At 37.8% G+C, this 15,625-nt stretch overlaps 1 protein-coding gene across 1 annotated transcript in view; it reads left to right on the top strand.

Moving 5' to 3' along the window:
• DAPK1 (death associated protein kinase 1) overlaps positions 1–15,625 on the top strand; it is an 83,668-nt gene that overhangs the window by 57,514 nt on the left and 10,529 nt on the right. Inside the window, exons 12-19 of the mRNA XM_054282731.1 lie at positions 409–507; positions 1,298–1,396; positions 2,575–2,673; positions 4,060–4,257; positions 5,245–5,442; positions 8,369–8,467; positions 11,278–11,355; positions 13,141–13,363. Of these exons, the coding sequence (XP_054138706.1) occupies positions 409–507; positions 1,298–1,396; positions 2,575–2,673; positions 4,060–4,257; positions 5,245–5,442; positions 8,369–8,467; positions 11,278–11,355; positions 13,141–13,363 (1,093 nt within the window). The remainder of the gene's footprint in view (positions 1–408; positions 508–1,297; positions 1,397–2,574; positions 2,674–4,059; positions 4,258–5,244; positions 5,443–8,368; positions 8,468–11,277; positions 11,356–13,140; positions 13,364–15,625) is intronic.

Genomic DNA, 15,625 nt, shown 5'->3' with positions numbered 1-15,625 from the left:
CCATTTAAGAAATCACTGGGTTTTTATGTTTTTATGTGTGGTCCCATTTCACTTTCCTAGATGTTGCCTATGGCTTGTGTCTGAGGTGGTGTGGTGGCTGCAAAGAAATTGCAAGGGGGAATGTTCTTGCCAAACAAGGGTGATAGTAAGAGCTTAACATTGATATTCCTAATTTTAAAAGCATAAATGTACTGTGTGATATATCGTTAATTCATCTCAAAAATATGGAGCATTGCTGTGCAATAGTTTTTTTGAAAAAAGGAATAAATTATTTCCATGCACTATTTCCTACAGACTTAATTTGAAGGTGGAAATCTGAAATGCTATTCAATGCATGCTTTCTAGTCCACTGTTTCCTTAATCCTTCAACAATTAACTATATAATTCTTGGTTGTATTTCATTGTTAGCATGGAACACCTCCACTACTGATTGCTGCTGGCTGTGGAAACATTCAGATGCTCCAGCTGCTTTTAAAGCGTGGATCTCGTATTGATGTTCAAGATAAGGTTGGGGTTCTGCTTTTCAACTGCTCTTTATAAGTTTTTTAGTACAGTTAGCGGGAGACAAGCAGTTCAGACCAAGTGGTACTGGAAATTAAAAACTCTGAGCTGTAAATCCTGTTTTCTGCCTTCCACAGCAAAAAACATAAGACCAAGTTTTTAGCAATGTCATTTGTTACTAATACATGTCCTCTGATTTTCATCACTTTATTAGCTGAAATAATTTGAATGATACTAATATTACAATGTAGTTCATGCTTACGAAACCACCTCAATTAGTTCAAATTAGTGATTTCCCTAAAACACAATGGTGAACTTTATTTAATATAGATAGATAATTTAATATTTTAGCCGTGGGGGATATAGCAATTAAAATTCATATTTGATGGAGGATACAATAAGCTTTTTTCCCCAGTGTGCTGTAACAATTCATTTAAAGCAAGCTTGAATGAAGCTGCCTCTCCATCTGATAGATGGTAAAGCAAGCAGAAGAAAGGTTTTTATCTCATGACTGTTCTTTAGAAAGTACTCCCTAACAAGGGAGAAGAGGATTATCCTTGCAAACAGTTAGTAATCCTGTTAATCATCCTTGCATAGAGAGGTTTTTGTTGTCACTGTTGGTATGTAGTGTTGTTGAATCTATTTGAAATTTTTTTAAAAGTGAATGTGTTCATATAAGCTTGAATAGCTTTTCAGTGTGTCTGTGTACACCTAAGTGCACATGTACTTCAGCTGAAAACCTAGAATTAGGATTTTAACTTGATCGATAACATCTGAAATGAACCTTTTTTGATAGGCTGGATCTAATGCAATCTATTGGGCTTCTCGACATGGACATGTAGAAACACTGAAATTTCTCAATGATAATGAATGTCCTCTGGACATTAAGGATAAGGTAAGAAAATAACTCCTTTTTTACACAGAGGGCCTTTTCCTATAACTTTATCTTAGGAAAGAGAGAAGTTTTTCAATTGAAATGGTTTTCAGCTCTGCGACAATTCCAAGAATTTTACTGGCTCTTTTAGTGTGGTTTTCTAAGTTGACTTACAGGGCCGTGATAACCGAGCTTTAAAGTAGCTGGATGTACTGATTATTTTTATGACAAATGTTAGCCAAGTGTGCATGTTAAATGTGGTGACTACATGGTGGGTAGGTGGGGAAGTACAAACCTAAATTAATTTTCACTTGAAGAGTTGATTTCTCATTGGAACTCAGAGTGAAATCGTGATTTGGTTTTTCATTCCTCTTGATTGAAAATCACTTTTGTCTGACAAGTAAATTTGACTGTTATTAAGTTGAGTATGAGGAATATAGCTGATGAACACTTATCTTGTCTTTGGCAGTGTTATTTGAGCAACATATGCCCTAGAAACTAGTTGCTGTTAAGTTTTTATACCATAGCAATGATTTTCTACTAGCCAGAGCTCCCATACAGAAGAAATTATACTCGTGAAACACAGTTTAGTTTGTTGAGGGAACTAATGTAAGGCAAGGTACATTAGGAAAATGTATGCTGTATGTATGACTCCTAATAAGGCTACTATGAAAGAGGTTACTCTCTTAATGAAAATACAGTTTCTGTATTATATAATTTCAAAAAAGCAAGTGTTGCAAATAGTTAGACATAGTGACCAAAATGCACCAGGGTATACAAATGTGTTAGGCCAGCTCCTTACCTTGAATAAACAGGGGAGGGGGGAGCATATGGAAATATTATGAATAGAAATGGGATATCTGTGTCAACACAATTGCACACACAGCTTCCTCCTCATATTGCTCAGAAATCCCATCATGTCTATGATCTGGAACAAATAAAGTGGAAAAATAAGTTCTGGGAAAAGAAAGCCTTGAAGAAGTAACCTTCCTGCCAGGTGGTGCTGTGTCTGTCACGTACAACAGCTCGTAAGCTCTGCTGATGGAGCTGTGTGGCTGGGCAAGGGAGAGGGAGGAGTATCCCGTGCAGGATTCAGGGCATTCGGGCTGCACAGGGTGTGCAGGCAGTGTGCATCACGGTGTGACACAAGGAATTACACCGGAATTACACTGGAATTACATGTTCTCCTGTAATTGCAGTCCGGGGAGACCGCGCTCCATGTGGCAGCTCGGTATGGGCATGTGGATGTGGTTCAGTTTCTCTGTAGCATTGGATCCAATCCTAACTTTCAAGACAAGGTGAGTCATGAACACTGTCTGCATTTTTTTCAACAAATAAGGCTTTATGTAAAGTGGTCAAAACTTCAAGTCTCACGTTTAGCCTCTGGCATGTTTGCAAACCAGAATTATGGAGGTTTTGGTAGCTCTTAATAAATAGATAAAGATTATGTGAAAAATGAGAGAACCAACAAGTGCTATAAAACACAGGTTCTCTCAAAACTGAAAGCTTCACAGAGAAACAACTCTGTGAAGGTGTGGGTGGTGTGTACTCTTTGAGTTCAGCTAAAGATTTTTATTCATTTTTGCCTTGAATTCTGCTTGGTTTTAGCAGTTCTAGGATTTTTCTACAGTGTCAAGGACTCATTTTTGAAAGTGAGAGGAGAGTTTCTTTAGAGGTCTGAACTCTTGCAAGAAAACAAGGAAGAAAAGACATAACAGAAAAAGAAAATCCATTTGACCCAGATTTGACTCTGTGTGTGTGAGTTCCGCAAGCCTCTCCAAGTGCTGCATTTTCTAGGACTTCCTTTTCATTGTTTAAGGAGCCCTAGGCTGAGGGAGGACAGAACATGGTCTTTGTCTGTTTCTTCACACTCAGATTTTTACAGAAACCTTGAATACAGTCCAAGTCCTCTGCTATTATCAGTCTCAATTGTCTCTTTTTTGATATTTGCCAGGTACAGAAAGGCTAACCCATTTCTTAGAATTTGATAGAGCTTTTAGTGGATTTTAATTCTCCCTGCTTTTTCAGTAGGCTGCTTTCAGTATATTTTTGTCAAACATTTGAGGTTTTTAATGGTGTTCCATGTACCTGCTCTGAAGTACAGTGAATTGAAGTTTAATGCTTTGAAGTTTCATGGGTTCAAGCAAAAAGCAAATCAGTACTTCAGTCAGAAGTGAACTCCAAATGCAGACAGTTTCAAAGGCATGTTGTGATGTGTTCTCTAAAGGACTTGGGTTTTTAAGTATCTTCACTCCTAGAACATTGGGATGTGCTTTCTCAACATGGTAAGCAGAGTGACCTGCCTCAGACTGCAGGTCTAGTGGGATTTGCATCTTCGTTCTGATCAATCTGTTGTAGACACTGGATTAGTCACAGCACACAAGATATAGAAGTTGTTTGTGAACAAGGGTCTGTTTACAAGTGAGAGAACCAAGACAGTTAGCCTCAGGAGCAAGGATAGATTTAAACTAGTATTGCTGACAAGGCACCATGATCACTTGTATGTCAGCTGAAGTTATTCTTGGTTTTAGAATGTAAGTATTAGAAATTACAATATCTTTTCATAGGACTAACTTAGTAGACTGTCTTTTCTTTTTCATACTGTCTTTTTGTATTTTTAAGCTGGGGAGTTGTTCTTCCTGAAGTTTGGTTCAGTACTGTGTTTTGATTTTCACTGTTGATAGGAAGAAGAAACCCCCCTGCACTGCGCTGCTTGGCACGGCTACTACTCTGTGGCCAAAGCACTCTGTGAAGCAGGGTGCAATGTCAACATCAAAAACAAAGAAGGGGAGACCCCACTCCTGACAGCATCTGCTAGGGGTTACCATGATATTGTGGAGTGCTTGGCAGAGCACAGGGCTGACCTTCACGCAACAGACAAGGTCAGTTATGTCTGGAGATCGCAGGGCTGTGTCTCTCAATTGCTTCGTTTGAGTGCTGCAAGTCAGCATTGTTTCCACTATGTGAATTTTCATAGCAGTTCACACAGGGCCTATTGATGGCTGAAGCAGTCTTTAGGGTTGTCCATTGATCATTATTATTCCAAGGTTGGGTTTTTGCTGATCTATCATCTCCTTATCATTTATCACCGCATGAGTAACACTTTTTGAAAAATTACAGGAACATTAGGTTCTGTAATTGCCAACAAACTGTCAACTTCAGAGAAAAAGATGGATTTGCTGTTGGCCTTTGATTACTCTGGGTTGGATAAATCAAATCCATTTCCAATAAGAACTATTTAAAAATTTGACTGTATTTGTTTCAGAATAAATTTTTGTCTTTCATGATGTAATCCAAATGAATAAATTTGGAATTTATTTGCTTGTATTTTTGGTATGGCGGGCCTTTTAGGTACCTTTATTAGTAATGTTAATTAAAGAGTTATTAAAGCAGGTTCAGCAGAAAGTTTCTAAAGCTTCTAAAATAATTAAATTGTTTCTTCTGGTCTCTTTAAGTTGTTCCACATAGAGAAAGCTCTGTCTTTAAAGTGACTGATCAGAAGGCAGATTGCATGACTTTTGCATCACTAATTTCTCTCTAGTAAACACTAGAGTTTATAACAGTCAGCTGGTTGTTACTATTGATCACTCTCCTCCCTCCAAGGAAAGCTGTTAGAAGAAAATGTGCATTTGTATTTCATCCATTCCACTGCAAAGACCAGTGGCCTAACAGAAATTTGCTTTCATCTCATGGCTTATTTATTCAGACAGATATGGTGCATCTCCCTGCCTCCACCTTCAAATTAAAAACCACTGTGATTCTTGAGGCAAGGAAATGCACCCTGTTACTTGAGATGGTTGTGAACTTTACTAAATGTTTTGATTTTTAGTATTATTAGATCTCACTTACTAGCTGTCTCTTTATTTCAGGATGGTCATATAGCCCTGCATCTTGCTGTAAGAAGATGCCAAATAGAAGTAGTTAAAACTCTCATTAGTCAAGGATGTTTTGTAGATTTCCAAGACAGACATGGCAACACTCCCTTACATGTGGCCTGCAAAGATGGGAATGTGCCTATTGTGACGGCACTCTGTGAAGCAAATTGTAGTTTGGATGTCACTAACAAGGTAAATGGAATATGGATGCTGAATTACATTGTTTATTAGCTCACCTGTTGCATTAGATGACCTTTTCAAGTTCTCTGATATGAAAAAGTCTTTTCCTAGATTTTTCTGTCTCTGAAAGTGGCCAAATGCAAAATATTAAATGACTCACCTCACAAATTTACCAAAATCCATTTCAGTGGAAGAGATCATTAAACATCACTAAAGAAAAAACCCAGGTGAATTATTATTATTTTGCCAACCTTCTTCTCTAGCCATTTAGCTTTGCATTATGCAGATTACATCTAGTGCAAAAGAACAGACAAAATACATTGCAGCTGGCTTTGATTTCGTATGTAACATTGAGTTATACACTGAATTGAAGACTGGTATGTTTTCTGCTACAATATTGTAACTCTAAAAATGGTGATTGCAGTGGTTATTGGTAGATTAATGCCAGCTAAAAATGCAAACAATCTGTAGTTGGTTCCAAAAAGAATATTTCATTACATGCCCCTTAATTTCAAGTCCCTAGTGCCTTTTATGTTGCTTCTGTTGTGCTCATGCTGCAGTGTATGGGATGACTAAACATAATGCTTTGCAGGTTTATATTATATCTTTTATCCTGGGGGTCTTTAAGGCAAAAGTGGGCTGTTTCAGGATACTTTCTTTACATAGTTTGTATGTTTGAATAGGTCAAGGTCAGCCACTGAACTCTGCTGACAGGCTGTGATGCTTATGGCTTGATATGTAGCTCTGAATGTCTTTCTCTGCCCTATTTAAATTTTATATGTGCTACAAAGTTTAAAAGTTACTTATAGGAATCTTTATGTTGCTATCTGCAATTTCTTTGATTCAGGTAGTTTAGCTTCTTTGTGTTTTTTCCTAATTAACCCTTCCATTGATTACAAAAGCATTTACATTGCATTGAACAGATAAAAGCCAAAGAAAATTAGCAGGTTTTTTGAGGATTGTCCATGCAATCACTTCTGGTTTCAACAATTAAACTCATCAGCTGTCTAATGAAAAAAGTTAAAATAATGAACTCCCCAGTCTCGCAGCTCAAATCTGATTGACTAGGCAATTAAATCCAGATTCACAGATAAGAGCGCATTTTAGAGAAGTTGTGTTAATGGATCACGAGGCTCTTGTCCTGTTTGCTAATGGAGAGTGCTGAGCTAGGATCACCCCTGACATGCTGTGGAAAAAATAATTAGCCCTAAAATGTTCAGTGAGATCCTGGCTACAGAAGCTGTGGTTATAGTTATTCTGCTGTTATTCTTTTAAGAGTAATGTATTCTGGACAGATTTTTTTTAAAGTGCCCTTTATTTGAAATGGGGAGTTTGAATGTTATTAAATATAGAATATTAATTTCTACTTCCCCTCTTCAGGAGCAAACCCTGTATTAACAGGGCATTAACAAAATGAACTCCTGTCCTTGGTCCAAACATTTGGCTTTGTCCTACATGTATGTAATACTGATTGAAGGCATTGTTTTTTCTTTCAGAAATTCAGTACAGCAGACCATCACATGCCTTTAGAATCATAGAATCACAGAAGCATTTAGGCTGAAAAATAACTGTAATATCAGAGTCTAACCATTAACCCAGCACTGCCAACCCAACCACTAAACTCTCCCAAGTCCCCACATCAATATTACTTAAATACCTCCAGGAATGGTGACTCCACCACTTCCCTGACCAGCCTATTCTGGTGCTTGACGATCCTTATAGTGAAGAAATTTTTCCTGACAGCCAATCTAAATATCCTCTGGCACAACTTGAGGCTATTTCCTGTACTCCTGTCATTCGTTTCACGGCACAAGAAAACCAACACCCAGCTCACTACACCCTGCTTTTAGGCTGTTGTAGAGAGTGACAAGGCCTCCCTCGCACATCCTTTTCTCAAGGCTAAACAATGCCATCTACATCAGCAGCTCCTCACAGGACTTGTGCTCCAGACCTTTCACCAGCTTCATTCCCCTTTTCCAGCCACGGCCCAGCGCCTCAATGTCCTTCTTGTTATGAGGAGCCAAAAACTTAGTACAGGATTTGGGATGTGGCCTGCCCAGTGCCGAGCACAGGGGGACAATCACTGCCCTGGTCTCGCAGGACACACTGTTTGTAAAAGGATGCTACTTGAGTTGAGGGGTAGGGTCTGGAGGAACCTGAGCATCTTTTCAGATTCCAGTTGTCAGAAAGCTGGCTTTGCTCTCCAATACTTCTTTCAGTAAATGTTATGGGTTTGTTGCTGATTGTAGACAGGAAGAACAGTATTGAAAGCATAAAAATGCGAAGTAATAGTAGGCTACCAGCAGAGAATATATGGTAGTTTTTGTAACAGTAGCTCTGAACATGCAAAACCAGAAGTGGGGTGTCATGAGGACCTGTTGTCAGTGAAGGGATTCATGGAAAAAAGAAAAAATTGGATAAGCAATACTTTACAGCACTTTCCCTCTTCACTGAAAAAAATATATTATTTCATGCTGACTTCTTTCATTCATTCTTTTTACTTCTTTGGGTGAAAGGGGGAGATATTTAATCTTCAGTAGCTCTTGGGATGAAGTAGAACCCAGAGTTCTAAAGGTTATGAAATTAGTGTTGTTTAAGTGGTTCATATTTAATTAAGTGAAAAGGCAATTAAATTTTCTGGAATTAAAAAACATTATCAAATATAGCCAAAAAACCTCTAAAGGATTACTCCACAGTTGTGGGGGATTTAGCTAGAAAATTGCTTCCCCATTTTTTAAATAGTCTTCCAGCCTTTGTTTTTAATTGCACTTTTGGCAGTTGTGCTTAGGCTGCAATCACAAGTACTTTTTCTTTCAGTTTTTGCAAAACCAGTCCTGTGTATCAGTATGTATAATTGTATAATGTGCCTGATTATTACGCATAAAATTTGAAGTGAAGTTCTTTGACTAATGTAGTGACACTTCTTTCCTCATGTTAGTATGGAAGAACACCTTTACACCTGGCAGCAAACAATGGCATCCTTGATATTGTCCGGTTCCTTTGCCTGACCGGTGCCAATGTAGAAGCATTAACCTCTGTAAGTATTGAGAGATGCTGTTCTTCTTTTGTGCATGATAGTTGAAAGAGAACTCATGGAAGAGACAGGTGTAGGAAAAGGACATTGAAATTTTTTTAAAAAGGCCTGTTATATTTTATACAACATGAGTTTTCTTCTATCTTTGGGAATTGTTCTATCTCTTGTCTACTTGTTCGCTTCTTGCAACTGAATTTGGAACAGTACAGTTCCAAACTGTATTAGTTGAACTGGATTATGGTACAGTACAGCTACCACTTTGTCTACCCCTAATAATTTCTTCATCTAAGAATTACTTGTATCATTGCATTTTCTATAAGTTTTGAGTCTCTTTCTATAAGTTCTGAGTACACTTAAGATGGACGCCATTTCACATTTGAGAAACGTACAAATGCATTGTATGTATCTTAAATATTTTTCTTGCCTTAAGGGAGTTGCAAAGTTCTAGTTTTATGGTGGGAGATGTGTGGTTGCATGGACGAGGGAACTGGCGTGAGAGTATCCTTGTAAAGGAAATCATCCATGTCAGATCAGCCAGCACCCCTGCTTCCCATTAGTAACACAGAGGGCATTTTTCATTTTTCATTCTCAGTAGGGTGAGAAACATCCTCCTAATGATATCCACAGCAGGAGTGAAGTGTCCTTTGTCATATGCATGATAAACTATAGACATCACGCACACCACTACGTGTGTTTTGAACAAACTAATCATGTTTTGTACTAAGATGCAGCAGATCATTTTACATTGCTACTCACTGTAACCAGTGTAGTCTGCTTAGAAATAACTACCGGTACATATGAGAAAGACATGTCATTAGATTTTAGTTGAGTCCACATTTTTCAGAGTTCTTTTCCTAACAATTTTTTCTGAGATGGCTGAAATGGAGAGGGGAAAAAAAGAAAACTTCTTATATCATTTGCTATACCATTTGGTAGAAAATACTAATTTTTGTGTTTTTTTCCTCTAGATTTAGCACTGCAGTTTTTTCTTTTAAGCACAGATCTTATGTAGGAGGAGAATGCCAATAAACCTGGAATTGTGGCTTAACCAAGTTTACAACATAATAATTACTTTCTGATAACTATTGGATTTTATATTGCCATGTCCCCTATTAATAAATAGTGAAATGTGCATGCAGTGGACTTGGTAGGATGCTCTGCAGATTTCCTTTGTCATCTGTTTTTGTCTTTTTTGTTTGTTTGTGTGTTACATCCCATTGTGTATATGTATTTACACTACTATGTAGTGTAGAGATGAGATAAAAATAAAAGGGTGATGGGGGAATTCTTGAACTGTCGCACTTCATTTATGTCATGAGAGCTGTGTTGGTATAATTGCCTGTGTGGACACTGTCCTTCCCTGGTAAAAGTACATTTTGTCTCTTCAGTTTAGGTTAGTTTGAAGGACATAACAAAATAAATAGTGCTGATACTAAATCTGTCAGGAGCAGTACACTGAATATACGTAACCATCCATTATTCCAGCAGTGTGGTGGCAGAGAAAAGGAAAAAGGAAGAGACGACTAAAGGAGCTTGCATGTTGTAATATTAATATTTCAGTTTTCCATTGGTTTGCTAGAAGGCTGTTAAACTGTTCTGAAAAGTTTATTAACAGTTCTTTCTGAGCCAGTACAGTAGAATTAATGGCCTTTTTTTCCTCTCAGTATGCCATTCCTGTAGGAAAAGGAGCTAACTTTTCCAACACCATTAAGTAACTGGGCTGTATTATGAATTCCTTGCCTTCTTCCTGGGTTGAAGCCCATTTTGGAACTAGTCTATTTTTAATTTGATTTCTTGGATGGTGTTAAGTGATCTTAGAAAATCTCCCCCTCCTGGAGTATACAACAATTTCAAATGCTTGAAAAGTGCCCCAAAACATCTGTTGTGATCACATGTTAACTGGCACTATGTTGTTGGATTCTCCTCATGGAAGTTGCTAAACCAACTTTGAAATTGTCAGTGATTAAAAGTTTTGGTACGTACAGATGCTTGCAAATGTGATTTGAACTCAGGATCAGCTCTTTCAGGCTTTCTGATTTGCAATATAGGAAGCCAGTCAGCAATTGTAATGAAATTTACCAGTAGGTGCAAAATACACTTTCATGGATCCTGTAACCGAGCCCTTTTTATATTTTTTTTTATATTTTACCTATTGCTACACCATTGTGTAGAAGCTCTGTACTTTTCAGGAAAGCTTGAATAGGAAAATAACTTGCTATTTTGCTTGTGGATGTATTTTCTAATTCTCTTATCTGAGATAGTGAAATAAGCAAAGTACTCCTAAATTACCTCTTACCAAAATTTAAAACAATAGAATAGCATAAAATAGCTGAAAGAATCAAAGTAGTGGGCAATTTTTCTTTTAGTCTTTTTAATATTAAACTGCTGATCCGTGAAACATAGGTAACTAAATGGCAAGACCAGAATACTGAAGGCAACTTTGCTTCTCCTTTTAGACTTGCTGATGCAATTTAAACTACATCCCTTACAAGTTTCTTGCTTTCTGGAATCCTCCAGTGGCTGATATGCCACTGTCAGTCTTTATCCATTGTTAAACAAACATTCACCTGCTATTCATGTGAGTCAATATGCTGATGTGTCCCTTCTTTGTCACCTTTTAAATCTATTCAGTGGGCAATATCTAGAAATCACTATCAGTCTCTAATTGCTAAGAAGAGAGATGGAATTCAGGGGGAGGAGTGTTGACTTTGCTCTCAGATTCTGAACTCAAAGTATCTTGTTACAGTGGCATCCAGATGCCCATTTGTAAAAGAAAATGAAGGAACTACTGCTAATAATTTGTGTTTTAACAGGATGGGAAAACAGCAGAAGATCTCGCCAGAGCAGAGCAGCATGAACATGTAGCCAGTCTGCTTGCAAGACTTAAAAAGGTTGGGAATACATGAATTTTAAGTGAGGTTTTCATCAAAGCCACTCTAAAAACTGTTGCAAAATTTCTTGCTGCAATGCTGTATTTTTTTTTCTTTTTCCTTTTTATATTTTTAATTAGAAATTATGCCCTCAATTAAAGCAAACATGTACATATTCAAGAAGCAAGTATGCACCACTGATTTATATCTGTCAGGGTCTGACAGTGCCTGGCAAAGCATCTAAGGTATTTAGTAGAAAATAAGCTATTAAGATTATCACATCCCCTGGATGACTTATCTCCTCACCATCACCATTTCACTTAGATAAAGGTTATGAAGAATGGGAGGTTTGTGTCCCTTACGAAAATACCAATACCATGTGAAATAGTTGCATAAGTTCTCAATGTCATCTTTTAATTCTGCAGTTTCTGAATATCCAAATGTCTTGCTAACTAGAACAAAAAGATGATCTGGGCTTGTTGTAAGGCAGCATGTCTGACACATCTGATACACATTGATTAGTCAGATAGGCAGCATCACTCATGCTGGGAAGGTTCCAGAGCCTATTTGCCTGGAGATTGCAGGCAAGAGCCAGGCCAATTAAAATAATCCTGTTCTAAGTACAAAGATGAGTCTGTGATTGAAGAAACTGAAATAAATGACCATTTCTATTGCTAATAGAAGATGGTATCCAAAATGTATTGCCAAGGTAGAAGTAGAATCATGTCCTTTAGGCCTGCCAGCAAATCTATACTTCCTAGGAATGTAAACTGTATGTGTGTGAAGATGTGAGAAGGTGCAAAGTTCAGACTTCCTTTGCAACGACAGCATTGGTAAAGTTGTCATAATAGGCTCCATTTTGCATTGTTACATCCCCACACCAAACTCTTATTAGTGTCTGCATGCAGGCAGATAAATGGCAGATAAATTAATGATTTATTCATAATGTAAATATGCAAATAATACAAATTGATCTAGAACAAAGGAAGAAGGTCAGATGGATCTCTTTTGAAAGAAATATTAGTCAGCTGTAACTCTCTTCTTGATTGTGGAACATAACATCACTGAAGGCCTGTCTCTATATATGGGGAAAATTACTAACTTGTAAAGAAATGCTGGTGAGGAAGGAACAAACTTGCATGACTACTGTTTCTGTCAAATTTCTCAGCTCAGTTGCTGCATGCTTATAATTAAGGGGACCTCATCCTACATGTAAATTAGGTGCAAATGCAGAACAACAGAGCCCCTCTCTCAGCTCCAAATGGGGGAATGAAGAAAGGAAAGATTAAGCTAGTTCCTTTGCCCTCACACTTTCCTGCTTCCTCCCTGTTTCCTTGAAATTCACCCAAACATGAGAAGCACTGAAAAAGTTGATGTGAAGAAAAGAAGAAATGCACATTGAGTTGTTGGATGGTTCAGGTGATAGCTGTCACAGCAAAGTTCTTGGGTGCTGCATGTGTATTCCATAAGAATATGCATATTGGTTAACTTTCTGAGACTAGTGGGTTAGGAGAATGGGCACTGAAAGAGCTAGTTTTGACACCTTTGCCCTCTCCGTTGGAGATCAAAATAATTCCATTCACTGATTTGAGCCTGAAGACAGGGGATTTTCATGAAACGTCAAGGTGGCTCTTGAGAGTGAGCATGAAGCTCTCCTGTCTGCCTGTCCAGTAGCTCGCAGCTTGCATGATGAACCAGGTGAACAGCAGTCTGGCAAGAAAGTGTATCTAAACCCCACGCTGAGTTTGTTGGGAGGCAGAAGTTCCCTGCCACACGTTCTGATTTCTTCTTTGTGTTGAATTTTAGGATGCCCACCGGGGGATTTTTATCCAGCAGCTGAGGCACACACAGAACCCACAACCCCGGATCAAACTGAAGTTGTTTGGATACTCTGGCACTGGGAAAACCACTCTGGTGGAGTCCCTCAAATGCGGCCTGATACGAAGCTTTTTCCGAAGACGTAGGCCTAGGCTCTCCTCCACAAACTCAAGCAGATTCCCCCCATCACCTTTGTCTTCCAAACCTTCAGGTATGGTTTTGAGCTATAATGCCTGTATGAGAAAACAGTTTCCTCTTATTCTCTAAACTCCTAAGAAGAAGCTGTTGGCTGCACTGCAGAAGACAGGACAGCCTAATCATGTAAGAAACAAAAGGAGAAGGGAGAAGAGAAGGGACTGACTTCTCTGTGCACAGGTTTGTACCTAAAGTAAGAGGAAGAGGACCAGCAAGTGTGAAGGATGCATGACTAGTTAAAGGTTTGGGTTTTTTTCTTACATGCTGCATTAAGTGAACTTGTACAGCAGAGGACAGAGCTTGCAAACACTGCTATTTATTTGTCACAAAAAGTCCTAGGCTGCAAGCATCACTAATAGCTTCCTTTCTGCTGGAGGAACTTGAATAAACACTGCAAAATTGGAACATCTCTATGTGATTTTTAAGTAGTAAAAGGTTTCAGAACTGCCTCTGATGCCTTGGAGTGCTTTTCCCTAAGATACAGGTTTGAATTAGACCAGTTAGTGCTGTCTAAAATCATCTTCAAACAAGCTGGAAATTGAAGTTTTCCAAACTGAAGTAAATGTTTACCAATATTAGGGAATAGATTGCTCATGTAGCACCAGCTGGCCTGTGCAAAGTGGGAAGAGCTAGAAGGTGTAGAGGAACTGGTTAGGTTTACACTTAAGCCTGTGCCCAGTTTTTGAAGAACCCACAGGGGGACAGTGGGTAGACCATGTCCAGATCCCTTTTCTAACGCTGGGAGCTTACACTAGCAAGTTAAGCATGTTGAGGAGCTGAAGTTTAAATTGAGGTTTAGAAGTGGTCTTACTGTGTAAGTTTTAGATGAGGCCAGGGTTGCCTTTAAAAAAAAAAACCCTTTGGATAATACTTGCAGGTTTGGATTTTGTTCATGATTTTTAAGTAATATTAGAACAGTGCTAGTAGTAGTTTTCTTCACCTGAGGAAGCTATAGGGCAATCACAAAGTGGCTTAAAAAGGCAAGACCCATACCACAGAGACTGTTACTGCATTTGATGATTACTTAACACAAGGGCCTCACACCTGTGACAACAGAAAAAAGAACTTGATTAAATTAATCAATCAAAAGTTCTTGATTTATTTATCTTAATTTACTGTGTCATACAAAGGGTGATAAATTACTCAAGGAATATCAGTTCCTGGAGGCAGTACAGGAAGGTTTTCATTGAAGTTAGATTTTTTTGTGTTGGTTGGTAACAGAACCAAAGAAGAGGTTTTATGTTGCTCACACCATCATAAAATCAGAAAGACTGCCAGTCACAGTGGCAAATCAATGTAAAAATAAAGGTGAATTTGAAGCCCTTCAAAAGAGCTTACCTATACAAATGCCAGAAAGACATGCTGTTGTATACATACAAAGCTACTATGGGGTTGTTTTGCATTTGGAAGTTTGGGTTTTGCTTCTTTCGGTATACATTCTTTTGGGACGTAAATCATTATATAGCATGCAAATTATATTCTAGGCTGAGTGACATAATCAGGTAAATATTTAAATCAGCACAACTTGATCTATATTGGTGATATAAGATTGGTTTGTTTATGTGTTTGTTTAAATTCTGTAAAAATAAGTGTGTGAATTCACTAAGTATTTATTTACAAAGATCTAAAGTATTATCCTAGAGATAAATTTAAAGATCTAAAGTATTATCCTAGGAGATCAAACATGATAGTGTAGTTTGACAGCTAACTGGTAACCTCTTTCAATTGTAAAACCCAGATATTAGAAATTGCCAACTAGTGGAGGAAAGAAATCTTTATCCACTAGATGGTGCACGTCAGTTAAAAAGCCCTTTTGTTCCTCATTTGCACTCTGGGAAGCTGAATAAACAAGGAATTTAAAATTTGCTTATTAGTAAAATCATTTTGGTTAAGGGCCTGCTTTTCTCATCCACCACCCCAGTGACACTTGTTACAGAGTGATATATTTTTTATCATTACTTACAGGAAGCAATAGTATGAATATGTGACATTTCCATGCCAATAAAAAGTCATGCAATGAAACTGTAGACTTTAGCTAAAATAAAATAAAATTAAAAAATTTAAAAGGCAGCATATTTTGCAACATAGAACTTAGGACATAGTTTGCAAAATAGAACATAGGACATAAGTGCTTTATAGGATCATTCTAATATTCTCCTTTTAATAATTCAGAATAAGAATGTAGTTGTGTACACCCACAGCTTCCTAGACATCTCCTTTCTTTGAAGAGCACTTTGGGCTTTTTAATCTGCTTTTATGGCTTGCATACTTGTTTTGA

This window comes from Melozone crissalis, unplaced genomic scaffold (genome assembly GCF_028551555.1).
Source record: "Melozone crissalis strain CALT ecotype California unplaced genomic scaffold, PUWL_Pcris_2 ptg000005l_1, whole genome shotgun sequence".
Lineage (NCBI taxonomy): Eukaryota > Metazoa > Chordata > Aves > Passeriformes > Passerellidae > Melozone > Melozone crissalis.
Note: the sequence above shows the minus strand (reverse complement) of the source record. Positions and strands in the feature narration are given on the sequence as shown.